The sequence below is a fragment of the Lupinus angustifolius genome, chromosome LG12 (genome assembly GCF_001865875.1).
Source record: "Lupinus angustifolius cultivar Tanjil chromosome LG12, LupAngTanjil_v1.0, whole genome shotgun sequence".
Taxonomy (NCBI): Eukaryota; Viridiplantae; Streptophyta; class Magnoliopsida; order Fabales; family Fabaceae; genus Lupinus; species Lupinus angustifolius.
This window is the reverse complement of record NC_032020.1, coordinates 19,017,590-19,037,865: the sequence shown is the minus strand read 5'-3', so window position 1 is coordinate 19,037,865 and position 20,276 is coordinate 19,017,590. Positions and strand designations below refer to the sequence as shown.

Here is a 20,276-nt window from a genome sequence, read left to right as displayed (position 1 = left end):
ATGTTTTATTGTTTTTTAGTTATAACATTTTGATATAAAAATACACAATTCCGACATAATTAAAGTATTATCATTCTGTTATATATAATACAATTTTATTACTTGATCTCGAGTTGTCCACCTCAGTTTTATTAATACTATATCGGTCATCAAACCGATTAGGATATAAATACAGTGGTATAACGGTTTAACCGGTGCTTCACTAAGTAAGTTTCTAATAACACATTTAGATTCAAGACTACATTTGTTCTCCCCAAAAAGCTCTAATTACCTAAGTTCATACTTTCCTGGCTACTTACGATGCCTACAATCATCGTCTAAGCAATCAAATATTTAGCGATGTGTATCCCACACCAAGAAAATGGAACATATGGTATATAGAAGGATTGAATTTCAAAAAGCACTTATCAAAGCCTCTTGAAAAGTCAAATATACATGAGTTGCTTAACTTATCAGACAGTGAGAGATGCTCCATTGTCTGCTGCTCTGAGATTGAGTATCATAGTTGCTGCCTTGGAAGCCCTGATAAAGTATAGAAGTGAAAAGGTAAGTTGAAAAAGCATAAGGGCAGAAAGAAGAGCATTTTCAAATGAATGTCAATTATGTTATAATGATTAAATACAAACCATGATTTGCCCATAAGAAACAATGGTTAGACCATCACAAGCATGATTTTCCCTTGTATTCTCTAAGCAGCATATGTTATAATAAAAAATCATGTTTGGGTGTCTATATCATAGAGACCCTTAATTTCTTTGTCTATAGCCTAAATGAGAAACACACAAAGTGATCCCAAAAAAAGACACAAAGTACCACCTTTTTTAATTACAAATCTTAAATATTTTTTATTTGTTTATTTTCATTAACACTATGTAAGTAACATAGTAAACCTTGCTTGAGGTTTAAGCCCTTTTATAACTAACTATGGAAGTGAATTTTGTATGCAGTTCATAAAGGCAGTCAATTGGTATATTTGTCTTTTGGTGATTATAATCTCATTGTAAAAGCATGTTGATTTTGTAAGTGGTAGAAAATTAGAAAGGAAAGAGGGTAATGATGGGTGCATAGTAGCATACCATGCTTCAGGGGTTTGATATAGAGCAGCAGAAGTACCAAAGCAGGAGGCAAGCATGTCAGTGTTGATAACGCCTGGATTAAGAGCGACAACGGCCATTCCTTCGGGCAACTCTTTAGCGACAGACTTGGTCAATCCTTCAACAGCCCATTTGGATGCACAATAAGGTGCAACCAGTGCAGCACCAGATCTTCCCCATCCGGAAGACATATTCACAATGATTCCTCCTCCTCCTTGCTTCTTGTTGTTGGTGATCATTAGAGGGATGAAATGGCGCAACACATTCGCCGTCCCTTTCAAGTTGATATCAATCACATTATCAAATTCTTCCTCAGGAACCTCCCAAATCTTGTTGTTTTTGTTAATTGTTCCTGCATTATTCACTGATTGTACCAAACCATATTACTATTATTATAATCCCCTCCTGATTCTGTTTCAATATAACTAATAACTGATTTACACTATGATATTAAAAATGAATAGGTCGTTGACTAAATTAATTAATAATCCTTAATGATAAATGTAATGTGAATAATAAGAAGTGAAGAATACCAATAATATCAGGAACGCCCTTTTGGTCCATAACAGTTCGGGCAAGGTCTTGGACGCTGGTATTGGACTTCTGAAAATGAATTAAAAATTGAGGGAATTAATTAATTAATTAATTAAGAAAGAAAGAAGAAGTAAAGGAAAGGAAAGAAAGGACTGACGATGTCGGCAGTAAGGAACAAGTGATTGGGGAGTTGTGATTGGAGAGAAATGAGATTATCCTGAGAACGGGAACAGCCGATTACTGAGTGACCTAGGTTGGCTAATTCAAGGGCGAGTGCTCTTCCGATGCCTTTGCTCACTCCTGTTATCAACACAGTTCTACTACTTCCTCCACTCCCAACCCCAACTCCAACCCCAACTCCAACCCTTGTTGTCATCTTCTCTCCCCTCTTCCGATCCTATTCTAATTTCATTCTTACCCACACAACCCCACAATATATATTATTATTATATCATACTTTATATTGAAAAATTATTAAATATCTTATGTTTTAATAATCTAATCTAATCTAATATGGCATTGGGCCGGGCTGGAGTGGTGGAAGCCCAAGAAGAAAGGAGATTGGGGTTTTAAATGAATCAGAAAATCAGAAAATCAAAGGTGGTCATTGTTGTGGGAGGAGTAATTGAATTGATTGATTTCTGAAGGCGTAGAGAGAAAGAGAGAAGAAATGGAAGGGGAAGGTGAAGAAGTAAACATACAGGAATTGGCTTCCAATCTCTCTCTATATAAAGATCAACTTCACCAGGTCACTCACTCTCCCTTCTATGTCTTAGGGTTTATATTTCATAACTTTATTCTACTTTTGCAAATTGGAATAATCATATAATCACTCTTATCCCCACCTCTCTCCCTCACTCTAATTTCAATCATTTAACATTTTCTCATCGTGGAATTTTAGGCCAGAGGTTATTAATTAATAAATGAATAAATATTGTATAACATTTTCAGGTCAGACAACTTTTAAACGATGATCCAGTTAACACTGACTATGTCGACATGGAAAGGGAGCTTACTGAGGTATCTATTCTTTCTTTCTTTCTTTCTTTCTTTGACCTTGGCCTCCTTTAATTCATCTCATCTCATATTATTCATGTATGGATGGATGTTTAATCTCTAGTGACGCTTGTTCAGATTTTCATTATTTGTTAGATTCAAAATATGCTTTTAAATTAGTCATATGATTTCAAATTGCTCTTCCTCAAGACCATGAGGGGAAAAACTATTGCTAGATCTATGTACCCAAAATAAAATCAAAACCTCATCGAAGTGCGCATTACTTCTATCTTGATTATTATGTGCAGGTGTGCTCTCTGTCTCATGATGTCCAGCATGCTTTCTCCCTCTCACCTGATATAAGATGTTCACACTGAAATTCTAAGTTAAATTTTGACATTAATTTGGTTTATGATATGAAAATTTTCTCAACACTATTTGTTTTACTGAACTGGAAAATGGCCTAAAATTGTGTGATACAGGTGATTGCTTTGACTGAAGAACTCCTTGCAACTGCAAGGCAAAATGAATTGTCTGGTTCAAGAGCTGGTCCAAATGCTAGTGCAGCTCCAAGCCTGTCAAAGCACAAGGAGAATGAATTGGTAGGTGCTCGATTCTCACTCTCCTGATTTGACATTCATGTATATTTCTACTGAATGCAGAATATGTCTTGTTTGCTATACTGTTATCTGTGATATTTTGAATCAGGATAGGGAAACATATGTTTAGCAATTTGCTGGGATTTTCTATATGTTAACTGTCCTTGACTTCACTTTAATTTTGACAGCTAGACTAAAAATAAGCCTTGTTGAGCTGTGTTTACGTGTGCAATTGCTCCTTTCAAATATTGGTGTCATATCATTTGGTTTATTACTCTTTTTGGGTGGTGCAATGATGTTTTGGTTAATTACGAATTGTGGATCAGTTTGGTAATCTTAGGTGTTCCCCTGGAACTTGGAGCAATTCCCTTTTCGGAGGGTTTTTATTAGAGAAAAGAAAAATATTGGGGTTTTGGCAGTACTGACAGGAATGCCAAGTTTTGCAGCAATGTGCTATGTGTGGAATGATTGGATGCTGAAGGCAAACTGACATTCTTTAGACGTGTTATCAGGCTGGACTGCATGAGCTTTAACGTTCTAACTTTGGTCCTTCATTACTTGTTTACTTTAGGTAGTCTCCTTAGTAGTCATGTAGTACGGTTGTGATTCTGAACGTTGGTCTGAACTGGGCAAGTCGGACAGAATCCATGGAATCCAAACCACTTGCCGATTTGGATTAGCCTCTGAAACTGATGGTTTGAAAACTGGTCTTTTAACTGTTGAGCTTGCTGAAAACTGTCGGAACTACTGAACTGATGGTTCAGCAAGATGACTGTTCATTGTTCATCTTATTAAAGTACATAGTTTGTACTCTTTCTACTTGTTAGTTAGCTGTTTCCACCCACTACTCGCCATACCATTTTCTGTTTGTATACTTTTTTTTCTGGACACGTTTTGTATAACTAGATGTTTTATTATATTTTTCTACTAGAAAAAACATTCCTTTTCTATTTCCAAAAAAATGTATCTAAAGTAATATGGTAATATAATATTCTAAAAATATTGCTTTGAATAACTATTAATTTGTTCCTTATGCATTTAGTCTAAATATTATTAGTATGATATTCAGCTGACCCCATATAGTGGGATAAAAGTTTGCTCATTGTTTATTATTAGTATGATATTCAGCTTACCCTACCTAGTGGGATAAAAGTTTGCTCGTTGTTTATTATTAATATGATATTACTTCTCAATATTATTCTTAGTCATAAAATAATGTTACAATTTAATATTAAAAAAAGTTATTTAAAATTATTTAACCTTATATTCTTTGTTGCATGAGTACGTTGAAGAAGTTGATGTATCCAGATTGGGTATGTACCGGGTATCGGTACTCTTGGGGTAGTCATTTGACGTAAATTGTTTCAAAATTGTGTCATTTTTGGCCGAAAACTTGGGATTCCCTTTTTTCTTCTTAGTCACATCATAATACTAAATATGAATCACATGATTAGTCTCTCATTCTTCACATTTCAAATAGTTAGATATCCAAGTGTTTACAGGAACAAGATACTAAATATTTACCGCTACCATACCCATAATCATGCAACATAGCAGCATGTATGCCTTATTCATGCAATATACTTGTACTCTAATTTTTTAGAAAATGTTGAACCCCGTAGCCGGTACATACCACATGCCCGTTACGTACCCGTATTGATGTAACACAACTTATATTATAAAAATTAATGATAATTGTGCAAAAAAAGAACATATGATACACATGCATAATAGTGTCTAACCACAGTTTTCAGATCAGAACCTCAAGTAGAGATAAATATTAATTCAGATCAAGCTAATATTCTGACCTCATCCCTTTTTTCTTCCGTAGCCCTTCCCTTTTTAAGTTGAAGATTAATAATGGTTGCTCATTTTCTGCTGCTGGATGCTTATGGGTTGTCTGCTATTTTTGCTTTGTTTTTAGGGTAATGTTAATGAGTGCCTTAAAGGTACTGCATAATGAATCGAAGATAGAAACTTTTGATTGGAAAATGATGATTTTTAATACATTAAAAGTTTAAAACATGTGATTTTTAATGCATTGTTTCTATTTTTGAATTTCTTAACTAGTGCCATTAGGCCACTTATTTATAACTTAACATCCACTCCCTCTACCATGATAGACTTGACCTTCTTCTGGGTTATTCTGTAAATAAAGCAATCTACAGATATATGTTCGAACTGTGCGGATGACAACATCTATATGAACCATACAATAACAGTTAACCAATAACAGACTGCATTGCCTTATCCTACCATAGATCTGCCTGGTTAAAATTGACTTAATGTGTTGCCTTTGATTATTGATGAAATTGCAATCTGGCAGAAGTTGTGGAGGTGACAATTGAGGTCATCTCTGGTGAATTAAATACAATATTTTTCTCCAGTTCATTAGTAATGCCATATTTTTCTTTTTGTACTTTCAGGATCTGGAAAGTAGCTCTGATCATCAAGGGAAATTTTCTATTGGCACTAAAGTTCAGGCAGTTTGGAGTGAAGACGGGGAGTGGTGTGTCAAGCAATGTTTTTCCTTCTAGTTGTCTACTTGTCTATCAGTGTCTTCGTATGTTTCCATTTCATTAACCTATGTTTTCTCTTTGTTTAATTTGTTCTGTTTTTAATGTCCAGGTACGATGCAACAATTGAGGCTTATACACCAAATGGTTATTATGTGTTTTACGACAATTGGGGTAATAAAGAAGAGGTACGGTTTCTGAAACTACTTGATGCATACTTGTGATCTCTAATGCTAGTGTGGAATCTAATTTAGTCACTGTATAAGATATTCTCTAAATTCTGTCAATTGTCAAGTTTCTTATATATCAATGTAAACCTATGCTGATGGTAGTTTCTTGTTACAGGTGGATCCTGCCAATGTAAGGCCAATTCAAGAAGGCACTGTCGATGCTTTGTTAGAAGCTGAGCGAGTTGCTGAGGCTACAAAACTGGCTATCAAACGTAAAATTGCACAGGCTGCATCTATTGATTTTCAATCAAAAAGTTTACCTGCAAAGCTTCGTATAGAGCCTGATGACCCAGAGGATGTGGTGAGTTGTTCTGGAAAACTTTCATTCTCTGTTCTTTTTCTTCTTCCCCATAATATTTTCTAATTTCTTTGTGAGAATTGTTATCAGCAGTATTGATGGAGTGCTTTGGTTAGTCTCTCAATCTCTTTGCTGCTTTTAATAAAATATTTGTTTACCCTTTTATCAAAATGAAAATAAAATGAAGTATTTGTTGATATGAAAACAGAAGCGCTTGATAGTGGGATTCTGAAGCTGTGTTATTTTTTACCAAGTTTATCTGCCAGTTAGTTAGGATGCTATACATCATATGTTTGCTAACTCAATGATTACAGAAAGCTACGAAGCGGAAGAAAATACATGCCTTTAAGTCTAAGATGCGGATAGAACAGCTTGAAGTCACACAAAATAAACGGCAAAATGCTTGGCAACAGTTTCAGTCAACCAAAGGAAAGATAAAAAAGGTACCATCTTTTATTCTGATATTTTTTATTTATTTTCAAAAAAATTAAGATGTAATGAATGCATGTATCTTGCTTCTTTTTTGTGTGTGGATAAAATTGGGGAATATACAATAAATAATAAATGCAGCAGCAGTCTAACTTTAGTTGGATGCTAACTCTTATTCACATAGAAAAGAATTTATATTTTATTTTATCTTTAGTTTGGATACAACAACAATCAAACCTTTCTCCCACATGGTGGGATTTATAAAACCCTTCTAGTCATGGGAGGGTTTTATAAAACCATAGAGTTGTTCCTTTAGGAGGGTTTTATAAAACCATGGAGTTGTTCCTTTAGGAGGGTTTTATATAATTACTACCTCCTACCCAACGATTAGTTTATACCGGGTCAAAGACTAAAAGATTTCTTAATCATTGTAGTTAGTATCGTATGATACTTCTCTTGATACAATGTAAAATCCGGGTCCAGCAATGCAAATCACACCATGATGTATCATCTTAATCACATATGGGAAGAATTGCCATTGGAATTTCAAATCTTGCAGTTCAGAGCTTGTGATGAGCGCTGCTGCAACTTGTGGATCTTGCTGTGTTTTGGCAACTCCTATTACTCGGACCACTGTTCCTTTGTTATCTCTTCTGTTTCTCCTTTATCTTCAAACTCGTATCTCTGTGTACATTTACCCTCCTGAGACCTCATTAGGTAGAAGTCTTGGGCACTGTGCCACCCTTTTTCTTATCTCCTCTGTTCATCTCAGAAGCCATGGTATAATGTAAATATGAATGAGAAGAAAAGGAAAAGTGAATTAGTAAACAACAAGAGGAGAAACCAAATCGTTTGGAACTTGCCTTGTGTTACACTCCCTGTCTGCGATCCCCACCCAATTCGTACACTTATTTATACATTTGACTTGTTGACAACTTGAATTGTTTTTGTATAGAATACAATGTCTTGAAGTTTCTGATATATGCAAAATACATATTTGGATTGGTTACAGGTTGGTTTCTTCTCAGGAAGAAAGCGGGAGAGTATTTTCAAATCCCCTGATGATCCTCAAGGAAAGGTTGGTGTGACTGGAAGTGGGAAAGGTTTAACAGATTTCCAGAAGAGAGAAAAGCATTTTCATCTCAAGGATGGGACGGTTGAGAATGATGAATGATTAGGTTATATAGCTTTTAACCTTGCCATTAAATTGTATGTGACATGTACTTACAAAGTAAACCATTCTCACTTTAGAGGTCCATTGACTATGCATATTTGTGACTTGAGATCAACTAAAGGGTTAAATATGTATGAGTTAAAAACATTTAGAAGTCTAAAATAGATTAAAAATAATGGATTAAAATAAAACAAGCGTTAAAAATTTATGTTTTGAAAGATGTAAGCGACCAGTTTATCCACCTGTGTATTACTCTTACAGATTTACCACAAAAAAAAACAGAGGAAAGAAAAGTTAAGAGAAGTAGAAAATGTGATGATTTTTTAGTTGTTTAGTATGATAGAAATATAAATGTATGGGTTTCACCATATTATTTTAATAGTTAATTTTCTTTCTTCACTTGAATAACAAAGTTGTATTTTTTATATATAAATTAATTAATTATTTTAAAGTAATTTGATTTATATTATATTTGGTTTAAGAGGGTAAATCAGTGGAATGAAAGTTAAAGGAAGGAAAGATAATAGAAAAATGTTTTTTTAGTCATATAATAGATGAAAGCAAACGTATATTAGTGGATTGACATGTTAAAAAATAACTCTTATTAATATTAAGTTAAGAGTAAATATAATATATGATAAGACAAGTTTTTAGTGTGCCATATTTTTTAATCAAATGACAAATTATGAACTTGAAGTGGAAAAAATATTGAAAAGATTTACTGGATGTATCCTAATCTTCATGGTCTTTTAAACTTTATTGAAGCCAATTCTCTATAATGGTTTTCTATATTATGACAATCAATAATCTCAAGGTGAAACATTAGAAAATATGGGGTTATATTTATCTAGACTAATGTTCAGTTATAATCAATTGTACGTAATTATTTCAAGAGTTAAAAGCAAAAAAGATTGAAAATATTAATACATGATAAATATAGTCAACCACTAAAGATAACATATAATATGGTTTATAAATATGTTTTTCAAATATGTAACATATGTTCAAAACTTATTTTACATGTGTTACAAACTTTTCTTTAAAACAATTATTTATTTATTTAACATTTTTAATATGCTTAACATCATCTCATTCATTGAAAACTTTACATTAAGAATAAAGTATATATAGAAATTATCTTTTACTCCCTAGCCTTCATAATATTTTTATTAACAAATTATGTTATCATTTTTTAATTAAATTTATGCAAAATTCATTATCGGCCACCCTTGCAAATGCATAGTTGATTTCAATATGAGCTATATCTCTGACTCTCTAACACTGGGCTGGGCTTCTTACTACAGCGGCCCACCCAATGATGATGACCCACCTACTCCTTCCCATCAACAACCTTGATTGACTTAATTAAAACCCACTTAATAAGAATCAATTGATGTATTTCATATACTTACTGATAATAATTATATAGAGAGATGACACTACTACTTCAACTTCAATCTCTGCCATCTCCATCTACTATTCATATTCACAAATTCTATCCCAATTCTCCATTCTTCAATACAATCAGAGGCAACAATAAGAATGTTAGCATCAGCATCAGCAACAGTAAGTGGTCAAGAAGGGTTGTTACTCTCTGCTCTGCAACCTCTGAACCAATAATACCCCAACAAGTAAGTAATCAGATTAATGATTTTGCATATAATAAGAGTAATTGAATTGAATTGAATTGAATTGAATGGGTTGTTGCGTAGCAGGAGGAGAAGGTGAAAGAGAGAAGTGTATCCGTTGTGCTGCTCGCTGGAGGGAAGGGGAAGAGGATGGGAGTATGTCAATCACTTTGTTATTAGTATAGATTATTATCTTCATTCACATTTTCTTCATTCCGATTTCTAATCACTCAATCATTTCATTTCATTTCATTTCATAGGCTAACATGCCAAAGCAGTATCTTCCCCTTTTCGGTCAACCCATTGCTTTGTATAGGTATATCATATATCATATATCATATATCATATATCACTATTCACTCTATTACTCTATTCTCTTACCTTATATCATATATCACTATCCACTCTCGTTCACAGCTTCCACACCTTTTCCACCATGCTTCAAGTCAGGGAAATAGTTGTTGTTTGTGATCCTTCCTACCAGGACGTTTTTCAAGGTTTCTTTTCCACACACCCTCCCTCTACTTCAATTTCTCTCTTCCATCTTATTAATACACTTTATTCCTCCTCAGATGCCAAACCAGATCATCACCAAGTACAACTCAAATTTGCACTGCCTGGAAAAGAAAGACAAGATTCTGTTTACAGTGGCCTTCAGGTACCCACCTTCCTTCAATTCTATTATTATTCCATTTCTTATCACTTTATCACCTCTATGATGACTCCTTTGTATAATATTAAAATGCTCTTTTAATTTATTTGCAGGCTATTGATTCAAACTCTGAGCTTGTTTGCATTCATGATTCTGCACGACCTTTGGTGTTATCAGCAGATGTGGAAAAGGTTTACATTAAATAATTTTTTGTTGCCCAAGTTACCAAGCCCTTTGCTCTTGATTCTTCTTAAAGTCAGCACTGTAACATTGGCTTTGTTACTCCTTAGAGTAAGGGAGTTATCAACCATATGTTTGTAATAGGATGCTTAGATTACTCCCTTGTCTTCTACTTTAGGTCCTTAAAGATGGATTACTTAATGGAGCTGCTGTTCTCGGTGTTCCTGTGAAGGCCACAATCAAAGAGGTACTAACTGGTTATTAGTATGTTGGTTTCATCCAACTATTTTCAGTGGTTATTCTCTGTTTTTTCTATTAAAAGTAGATTACTATCTTCTGCCCTTACAGAAGAAGTCTAATGAAAATTTAAATGTGATAACATCTATGTATTCCACTCCTCCTATCAATGTGTAGTTCAATCGAATTTTTTATGCTTAACTTGATTAAACTCAAGAGCATATGCTTCAGGATTACAAGCACCAAACAAACTTGGGCGGATATATGCATGTGATGTAGCTCCTATCTTTAATGGACTTGACAATAGTGTAATTTGTCTACAAATATTTTTGCAGGCAAACAATGAATCATTTGTAGTTAGAACACTGGATAGAAAAAGACTATGGGAGATGCAGACCCCACAGGTTATCAAGCCCAAGTTGCTGAGGAAAGGCTTTGAGCTTGTAAATAGGTAGTTTCTCATTCTTATGTTCAACTTATATGAATAGTTGTAGACAGTAAGTGTCTCTTCTTCTATAGCTATTGGCAAACTAAAATGAAGAAAGGGAATATATTGTCATACTATTATGAACAAAATGGATAGCTATGTAGGCACCTTTTAGATGAACCAAACGAGTCATCCACAATTAAATTGGAATATGTTTGTAACAAATATAAATAATTTGGTTTTTGTAATTCATAGCAATATTGAGAGGATACCTTTCTTTCAGTATGTAACTAGTAATTTATTTACAACCTTGGTTACAGAGAAGGTCTTGAAGTGACTGACGATGTGTCCATCATAGAGCACCTTAAACATCCGGTTTATATCACTGAAGGATCTTATACCAACATTAAGGTACTGAATCTTCCCCCTATTTTCTTATTTGGTGGATGAACTACTTTTTTCATAGCCCGTGAACTAATTAATATTGTGAACCAACTGTCTTGTAGGTGACTACTCCTGATGACATGATACTTGCTGAGAGAATATTGAATATAAACTCGGGAGATACTGCTTAATTAAGTTTTGTTAGATTACTTTGAGCAAGAATGTATCACCTTTGTGTTTACTGTGTGATTTATATTGACATTTGTATAAACACATTGTGCTTGCACAAATGAGGGAAATGTTCCCCTTGCAATCAGCAGATAATAATCCAATAATTATTGTACTCCATTATTTGTGAAAAAGTGCTGAAAGCTCAATTGTGACTTTATCACATTAATCTGTACTCCATCATCTGTCTTTTATTATCTATCTTTGGTTTATTACAAGATTTTGAGTTCGATTCTTTACATGAGTAAGATCACGTGGACAATCAATCATATGGAAACAAGCTTTGAAAGTAAACATTTGTTGAAAAGACTGATAATTGGAAGTAAGAATAATTAGAGCAATAAAGGAATGATTGTTCCTGTTTATGTATTATTAATTCCTTAAATAAAGGATGTAGCATAAGGAACACATAAGTTGAAGCTGCTGTATGAATCACAACCTAAACAAGAAAAGAAGTTTATATGGAGAAGCAATGGTCTCCTTATCTTCTCAAGTCCTTTTTCTTTGGCTTACAACACTCACCAAACAATGTAAAACGCCCCTCTTTACCTCCTCCAACTCCAACTGGGGTACCACCTGTTACCTGCTTTACAACCAACACTATTTGTTTCATCAGTCTCAGACAAATATAACTTCGTTTTTAGACAAGAAAATGGAAAAAGCACATCATCAAATTACCTTCACAACCCTTCTAGGCTTGGAATTATTCCAACATAAAAATCCACAACCACCTGGTCCAGGGCTCGATTCATATCCTCTGCATAAACAATGTCAGTAAGCAACAAATTGAATACATTATTTGACACAAGCACTAATTTTAGTAAGCCTCTTTTTCACACTAACACATGTTAATCCCAATGATACAAGTTCTACAACCTATCCAAAAGTTCCTAAACTAACAGGAGCACACCCCAGTTGCTAGTGTGTATGTACCTGTAGCCCCAAGAGATTTTGACACAAGAAATCAGACACTTAAGCAACATTTAAAAATACCACCAACAACCATGTCTACCATCTTAAAAAGGGATGAGACAATGCTTGAGGCTCCTAACTAATGGGGTTTAAGGAGGGGTAAACATGTGCATCCTTACCGCTTAAAGCAAAGAGGTTATTTCCTGAATTTGAAACTATGACCTCCAAGTCACAAGGTAGCAAGCCTACTGTTGCTTCAAGGTTGATCCTCTAATATATACCAACATAGATTGACTAGAACAATTTAAATGATTTCCCACTCTTCATATGTTGACAATAATTGTACCAAAATAGTACCATTCAATGCCACCTTTTATTAATCTTTCCATATAATTTGAGCAGAATTAGTAAGTTTTAATACCAATAGCAAAAATCTCTTGTACACTTTCCTATGAAGGCAGTGATTTTTCTCTCTCTAAAATGATAAATATTACACTGCCCTAGAAATGCATTCATGCATCAAGATGAAACTTGTAAGTTGTAATACTTTGTCCACCCAGAATTATTCTAGGACTACATCATACAATTTACAACAGTTTCAAATCATAATGTACAAGAGAGGCAGACTGCAAAATTGAAGTACGACTTACACATTGCCTTTGCCAGAACTTATTGCTAAACTGCTGTCATGCAATAAACTTGGAGACATGGGGTACTGATCTGCCCTTCTACCGATCTGATCCTTCTGTAGGACCTTTCCATTTTTAACACTCAAAATTTTGAGTTCATTATTCAGCTCATCTTCCCAATGCTGAGAGGAAGATCTTGTTTTATGCACACTGGACTCCTTTGGGTCTACACAAAATATACCATCCTGTGGCAGGACTTGATTCTTCTCAAGTCTCAAACGACTCAGCGATCCAGGGGAACCTTTTTCAACAGCCTGTAACCATGCAGTCTCCAGCCTCTGCTCACGGATGATAGACTCAATTCTCTGCATTGGATTATCCCGTCGCTTCTCCCTCAAACCATTTCCTTCAGCCAGAATATCTGATGAATCGGAAGCACATTGAAGGTTTCCATCCAGTAAAGGAGGGAAACTAGAACAAGACTCTGTTCCATTCATATGACCTCTTTGGTCCTTCTCGTTTGCTACTGTGGACTCTGCCTGCTTTAGACTAGATAGATTAACTAGATTTTCACCTTCACCATCTGGCAAATGGATCATTCTGACCTCCACATTGTGTCTAAGAACCATTTCCATGGAGTTTGTAATACTTCTCAAAAACCTCTTAGCCCTACGCTTAATATGTCCATCGCCAAATGCAACATATGCCACCAAAAAACCTGCAAGAAGAATTATATTAGGAGGGGGAACTATACATGACAAAATAACAACTGGCTCCTAGTAATAAGATGAAAAAGGGCAAACATGAAATTAGGGGAAAGAAAAAAGAGAGATCTGGCACAGCAAAGGAACAGAAAAGGACCAAAAGATGAAAACATAGTTGTACTTGCAACCAAAATGGTTATGCTCAATCAGGAAAAACGCATTCCACCCAATTATCAATGATGTGTTGCATTTTCTAAAAACATAAATTCAATTCAAGGTGACCTTCTCTGACAATTTTATTTGCCCGGAGTGTCAATTATCTTCTTTTAATAATAGAACTAGACATAACTGAAATAAAAAAAATAATGTATACATAATCATTTCACAAAATAAATTGAAATCTCAATTCGATCAGTATATTATTGTATGTATCAGAGCAAGCACTTAACGGATTGTTGTCATGAGTGACAACAATGCATACATGAACTATTGGATGCTTTATATACTTTGAATATTATAGCTATAAAAGTAAAATAAAAAAGCATTTAGTATCTAAAACTGGGTTTGTCAAAAAGGCTTCTAAAGACATTGAAACAAAAGGTATGGTTAGCTTACCTTCAACTTCACATATGGACACAAGCTTTCCATGATCGTGTAGCAGCTGTCTCAATGTCTTAGAGTGGCATCCCTCAATACATCGCTCCCAGATATCATATAACTTCTCCAAATTAATGCATCTAAGCATCATATTGCCAACCATAAGATCATCAGATGAGACAATTGTGGAGCCATCATCTATGACCGGGTTATTCAACGGTTTTGATTTCAACCTAAAACCATCGTTCTTTGAGGATACATCCTTGTGATGGCTGGAATTGCCATTAACTAATATGTGCTGGGATTCAGGGAATGTTAAGTTTCGAGGCATATATTGAAGGTCTGACTTATGCTCACAAGCAGTAACATCTCTTGAAGCACTAGATGGATTATCTTCAGTTGTTGTCTTGCAGCTCTGCTGCCTGCTGCTGCCTGGCTGAGTAAGATCTGGAGAGGGCATAGAACCAAGCTGCAACAGAGTTGCAGTAAACCATGTTGAGCGTTCATTGGAAGTTCTTAACTGTTTCTCAGCCTCTGAGAGAAGCTTCAAAGCATGTTTTAATCTCTCCAACTCTGATTCATTCACTGGGCATGAAATGAAAGAGGTGCATCTCAATAATCAATGAGGTGTTGTAGGTTTTTCATTATTATAACACAGTACAAAAGCATCAACCAAACTTTAATCTCACTAAGTGGGATCGACTACCTGAATCAAACTATGCCATAATACTATAGTATAAATCATGTTCATTGACAAAGCATTGATCTTTAAATTTTTCCTAATCGTTTCGCCAATGGTTTCTTTGGCCTCCCTTTTCCTCTAGGAATTTGACTAACCTCTATTTCATCTACTCTCCTTACTGGAGCTTCTACTGGTCTCCTCTATATGTCCAAACCATCTAAGGTGTGATTCTACCCTTTTTCTATAATAGGAGCTACTCTAACTTTTTCCATAATGCATTCTAATCCTATCTTCCTAGTTTGTCCGCTCATTCTCATCTATGCTACATGGAGTTTATTCTCTTGTTAACATGATGCTCTTACTTAATGTTTGCACATATCCTTTCTGATATAGATAACTATTAATGAAGTTTTTGTTCACTAAGAAAATTTGAGTGAGAAATGGCGTTGCAATGAATAACAGCTAAGAAACTGTGTTTAATGAATCGTCACCATATCAATGCCAAAATTAATTTAGATTAATACTTCCATAATAACAAAGATAAGAATCTTATTATCAAATTGAAGTAGGGATTGCACTCACAACTGCGTCCACCAAAGAATGAATCATCATGTTTGGCATCAATAACAGTATATGATCCAGCAATGATGTCCATAATGAGGCCAGCTAGTTGAGACATTAAAGCCACTGGATCAATTCCAGAGTCCATCAATTCCCTGGCTCTTTTCACTGTCTCTGCAGTGTCTGATGACATAGCTAACTCTAAAAGTTCCAATAATTTCTCATCTGAAACAACTCCCACCTGTTGCAAGTGATACAAAACAATGTATGCTTGAATGATATCCATGTGACCAAAATAAACCTTTTGTTAAATCAGAAGCTTTATTAGAACCGTTAAATTTCCCAATTAAGTCAAAGAATAACTGTTCAAGCAAACTCACAAGTTCATTGACAAGAGAAGTAGTAATTCCTTTTCCCAGCAAGCTAAGCTGTTCTAACATTGTTTCTGCATCTCGAAGTGAACCATCTGCGTTCATAGCAATGAGGTCCAATGCATCTGTTTCAATGTTGAGGTTCTCTTGAGCAGATATCTTCCTTAACCTAGCAACAATATCCACATCCTTAATTTTGTTAAAAAGATACTTCTGACATCTAGATTGTATTGTTCGTGGCACATTGTCAAGATCAGACGTTATAAATATGATCACAACCCGCTGAGGTGGTTCTTCGAGAAACTTGAGAAATCTCAGCCATGTCTTGGAGGGTAACAATTGACACTCATCAATGACAAAAACTGTATATCGTGAGGAGGCTGATGATGACCCAATTGGCAATCTTGTCAAAAGATATCTAGCTCTATCAATTCCTTTCTTATCGGTTCCATCAACTTCAAGTAAATCATTACTCTTGCCAGAAATGAAATCAGCACATTCCCGGCAGTAGCCACAAGGCTTACTCTCATCAAGAGCCACACAATTCAAGGCAGCAGCAAATATCCTGGCAATTGATGTTTTACCAGTCCCACGCGGACCTTGGAAAAGGTAAATGGGAGCAATTCGCCCCCTCGAAACAGCATTGATAAGTGACTGAACCACAATATTCTGCCCAATCACTTCACAAAACAACACAGGCTTATATTTCTTACTGAAACTCCAACTATTTTCAGGCGTGCCTTCGTCTTCCCCTGCTCCATTAAGAGCTACAATCTCCAGTCCCTCTTGACTTCTACAACTGGATGACCACCTTCTCCCATCCAATCGGCTCAAGCCCTCAAGATCAAGCTCCCCAAAGTTTGTGGAAAGTTCATCATCACTACGGCCAGTTCCTATGGATGAACCTCCTCTAACATCACCACTGTCAGAGAGCAATGGAATAACACCTTGAGCACTCCTCAAAGAAATTTTGCGCTTGTGAGAGGCTGAAGGGGATCTGCGGTGTCTTGGATAAATATTTTGACTCCCACATAGTATGCTTCTTCCTTTTTTCCTTAAACTATCCGAAAGTGAAGGAGAGTAAGAACTTCTACAAGCACCTTGATGTTTCAGAGTCCTCTTAGACCAATAGCAAGGAATTCCACATCCTTGGCGACCAGGCAAAGCCAAATGATCATCATTGGCATCATCTCTGTCATTGATTGAAGTTGTGGTGGCATCCCAGGATCCAACAGTGCTAGGATAACGGTGAGGGCACCTATTATAGGAACTGGTTGATAGTGCAGGAGTGCTATAAGAATAAGAAGAGTCCTCTTTGGTGCTTCTTCTCAACAAATTGTTACGTTTGAGTTTGAGAAGGAAAGGAGAAGCCCCAAAAACTCGTCTAACATGCTCAGAATTATTAGAGTAATCTTCTTCAGTATCATTATCAGAGTCATCCCTAGTAAAAAGCAATGCCTTGGACTTTGTACTAATATTACCACCTAGATTGAGATTATTGTGTTGTGAATGTTGTTGATATTTGTTTAAAAAATCCAAATGTGGAGAATAGGGTTTCTTACTCTCTTTTTTCTTAATGGCAGATACTGCTGCTGCTGCATCTACAGATCTGAAGATGCCTAAGTAGGTGTCACTCTTTGAGTCACAACCATTCGTAGCATCACTGAAACGATCTTCCATACTTCCCAAAAGTGACAAAGATCCATCTTCATCTTCATCTTCTTCTTCTTCTTCTTCTTCTACTTGCTCAGTGTTTTTCCAATTGTACAAAAACACATTCTTGTCTTTGTCTTTCTGTTTTAGAGCGAAATGAGAATCAAGTAGAGAACTTGTAATGTTCTTGTGGCATGCAGAAGAAGATGGAAGCGGCACAGATCTTGAAGAAGTAAGGGGTGATTTCTTGAATGAAGAAGTAGTGCCAGGATCTCTCAACACGCGAGCTGCTTTTCGAATTTGAGTAAGCTCTTTCTTCAAGTGCAGCTTGCTTGGATCAGATACCCTCATCATCATTTCTGACATCTCTTTTTCTGAATCAAAAAACACTCACTTTACATACCCACTTCATCATTATGCATTAAATGTCCATGTATCAACTAAAAATCAAAACTTTTAATGGAGAAAGGGAAATGGGTGCGTAAGGCAGATCTCACAGACAAACACTCTCTCTTTCTGTTGTTGACTACTCTCTCTCTCTCTCTCTCTGAGTGTTTTTTACTTCATTGTTTTGGGTTTATTTTTTTATTAATAATTTGGCGCTCCAAATGAAATGTTGAATTGAATCTCTCAGATTCTTAGTTAGTCATTATCGTATCCCTTATTTGTAGTTATTTTCCTTTTATTTAAGTCTTTATGCGAGAACAATTTTGTACACTTATTATTGATTGCCCTTCCTACAAATAAAATAAAAAAACAAATCTAGCTTTTATTATATTGCATTGGAATATCATAACTAATTTCATCGCTTTTAAACCAATAGTAAATAAACATTGAATGAAATCTTATCTTAAGTCATTATAAAATTGAAACTCAATGTAACACTAATGTTTTCTGAATAAATGTGAAATAAAAGTCTTAAATTCGTTAAAAAAATGTAAGATAAATTAATAATAGAATGAATGGATATATATTTGAATTTAAGCCCAGACGTTTTTAATTTATGTTTAAAATAATAACATTTTAAACTAATTTTGAATTAGAATTCCTATAGTATTGAAAAAAGATAATAAAGTACCAAGCAAGAATAGAATAAATATATCACTCACGTTTAAAACTTTAGGTTTTTATTCTAGATTTTAATAAGTAAGTATAGAGCATAAATTTATCCTAATCTTGTATAAAAAAACTGTTAGCTTGTAGATCAAAATCAAAATATGCACAGAAGATAAATGGCTACACAACTTCAAATAGCTTCTTTAGGTAATTTATTAAAAAAAAACTTACAAATTAAGAAAGTCTAGCTTTCGTTTTTCCAGATATAGGATACCTCATTAAGCCCTTAGTTGGGAGATGGATATTATATTGTTCATGCAAAGCATGAATTATTATATGGCGGAAATTTGTTCAACATAAAGCTGGACATATATTTCACGGGAGAGAGAGAGAGAGAGAGAGAAATTAGGGTACGTGGTGATGAATTAATAGTCTTGCCTCAAATCTGATTAGTAATTTAATTATCATTGTGTTGCAAATGGAGAAGGCCATGTTCGAGCACTGGTTTACATTTCCTTATAATAATAATAAGTTGCAAAAACTAAAATTGGCAATAAACCTTTTCTCTCTCTCTTTCACTACATGCAAGCGATAGCAGTCATTGTAGTTCATCCAAATCCATATCACCACATCCAAATTCCAAAAGCACCTGTTCCAGTTTTTTCATGCCAGAAATAAAACTTTATAATGTGCATAAATTATGTGAGACATAATTTTACTTGTTTCCTCATTGTTGATCGGATTTTGTTTAATGAATTGGATCATTGTTTGGCTTTGTTTTACTTGTTTCCTCATCTTCATTTCATTACCAGGCTGAAGAATACCCTCCAGGCAGGGTTCAGGGAAGTAACTACCAACTTCTATTTCATACAAATACATATCAAATATCAACATTAAAGGGTGAATCAAAATATTAATTACTTTCAGTCAACAAAAACATCTTATGATACAAATGATGAAAAGACAAAAAAAAATGTATCCAGTAACAGTGTGAGTTTTATACCGTATACACTACAGTTTAGATTGGGTGGTATTAATGAATACATTGTCCCGGTTCTGGTTGACACAGCCACTGTTATTAGTATGGTTTATTCTTCGTCATTACCTCAAAATATGAACCAACCAAAAGGTAAAAGACTAAAGAGTATCACTGTTATAAATAATAAACGCATGCTCACGTGCCTAAAGATGAAATATATGTCGGATTTAAGACCAGGTAAATTAATAAAATTTATGTTGCAGAGAGTTCACCTGTCAAAATAAATTGTGACTAGAATTGCGACTGGTATTCATTCTACTTCAACTCATTTTTAGATAGTTTTTGCCTCAGGTTCTTCAGAGCATCCACAACTTCAGCATCAAGATTGTGTTTCAGTAATCTACCTTGAAAAGAAGTAGATCTGTACATATTACATAATAGCATAAATAAGCAAACCAATGAGCAAGACCTGTCATTGTAATACAGAGTAGTTGCATTGACAACACCAATAGAAATTGCACAATAA

At 34.8% G+C, this 20,276-nt stretch overlaps 4 protein-coding genes and 2 long non-coding RNA genes across 9 annotated transcripts; 2 read left to right on the top strand and 4 right to left on the bottom strand.

The window, feature by feature from the left end:
* On the bottom strand, positions 181-2,026 carry LOC109362152 (NADPH-dependent pterin aldehyde reductase). The gene is made up of 4 exons (XM_019607761.1): positions 1,786-2,026; positions 1,628-1,697; positions 1,077-1,458; positions 181-522 (listed from the first exon to the last, which is right to left on the bottom strand). Exons 1-4 carry the CDS (start codon positions 2,002-2,004, stop codon positions 453-455), a joined length of 741 nt encoding a protein of 246 aa, XP_019463306.1. The 5' UTR covers positions 2,005-2,026; the 3' UTR covers positions 181-452.
* On the top strand, positions 2,229-7,967 carry LOC109362151 (survival of motor neuron-related-splicing factor 30). Its single transcript, XM_019607760.1, has 8 exons — positions 2,229-2,376; positions 2,580-2,648; positions 3,107-3,226; positions 5,650-5,732; positions 5,852-5,927; positions 6,085-6,270; positions 6,582-6,710; positions 7,709-7,967. The coding sequence occupies exons 1-8, from the start codon at positions 2,299-2,301 to the stop codon at positions 7,868-7,870; spliced, it is 903 nt and encodes a 300-aa protein (XP_019463305.1). The 5' UTR covers positions 2,229-2,298; the 3' UTR covers positions 7,871-7,967.
* On the bottom strand, positions 3,599-5,047 carry LOC109362154. Its single transcript, XR_002109364.1, has 2 exons — positions 4,065-5,047; positions 3,599-4,033 (listed from the first exon to the last, which is right to left on the bottom strand). It is a non-coding gene; the product is annotated as an uncharacterized LOC109362154 (long non-coding RNA).
* Positions 9,278-11,719, top strand: LOC109362150 (2-C-methyl-D-erythritol 4-phosphate cytidylyltransferase, chloroplastic). Of its 4 annotated transcripts, none has more exons than XM_019607759.1 (10): positions 9,278-9,484; positions 9,581-9,654; positions 9,759-9,814; positions 9,916-9,995; positions 10,071-10,156; positions 10,264-10,341; positions 10,509-10,577; positions 10,903-11,018; positions 11,315-11,405; positions 11,501-11,719. In XM_019607759.1, the coding sequence occupies exons 1-10, from the start codon at positions 9,304-9,306 to the stop codon at positions 11,567-11,569; spliced, it is 900 nt and encodes a 299-aa protein (XP_019463304.1). In that variant the 5' UTR covers positions 9,278-9,303; the 3' UTR covers positions 11,570-11,719. The 4 variants fall into 4 exon arrangements, with proteins under 4 accessions (XP_019463304.1, XP_019463303.1, XP_019463302.1 ...); XM_019607758.1 differs by having other exon boundaries at positions 9,278-9,501; positions 9,589-9,654; XM_019607757.1 differs by having other exon boundaries at positions 9,278-9,501; positions 9,586-9,654.
* LOC109362149 (protein STICHEL) lies at positions 11,781-18,089 on the bottom strand. The gene is made up of 6 exons (XM_019607755.1): positions 16,072-18,089; positions 15,713-15,932; positions 14,467-15,033; positions 13,169-13,865; positions 12,285-12,363; positions 11,781-12,189 (listed from the first exon to the last, which is right to left on the bottom strand). Exons 1-6 carry the CDS (start codon positions 18,079-18,081, stop codon positions 12,088-12,090), a joined length of 3,675 nt encoding a protein of 1,224 aa, XP_019463300.1. The 5' UTR covers positions 18,082-18,089; the 3' UTR covers positions 11,781-12,087.
* On the bottom strand, positions 19,081-20,271 carry LOC109362153. The gene is made up of 2 exons (XR_002109363.1): positions 20,023-20,271; positions 19,081-19,420 (listed from the first exon to the last, which is right to left on the bottom strand). It is a non-coding gene; the product is annotated as an uncharacterized LOC109362153 (long non-coding RNA).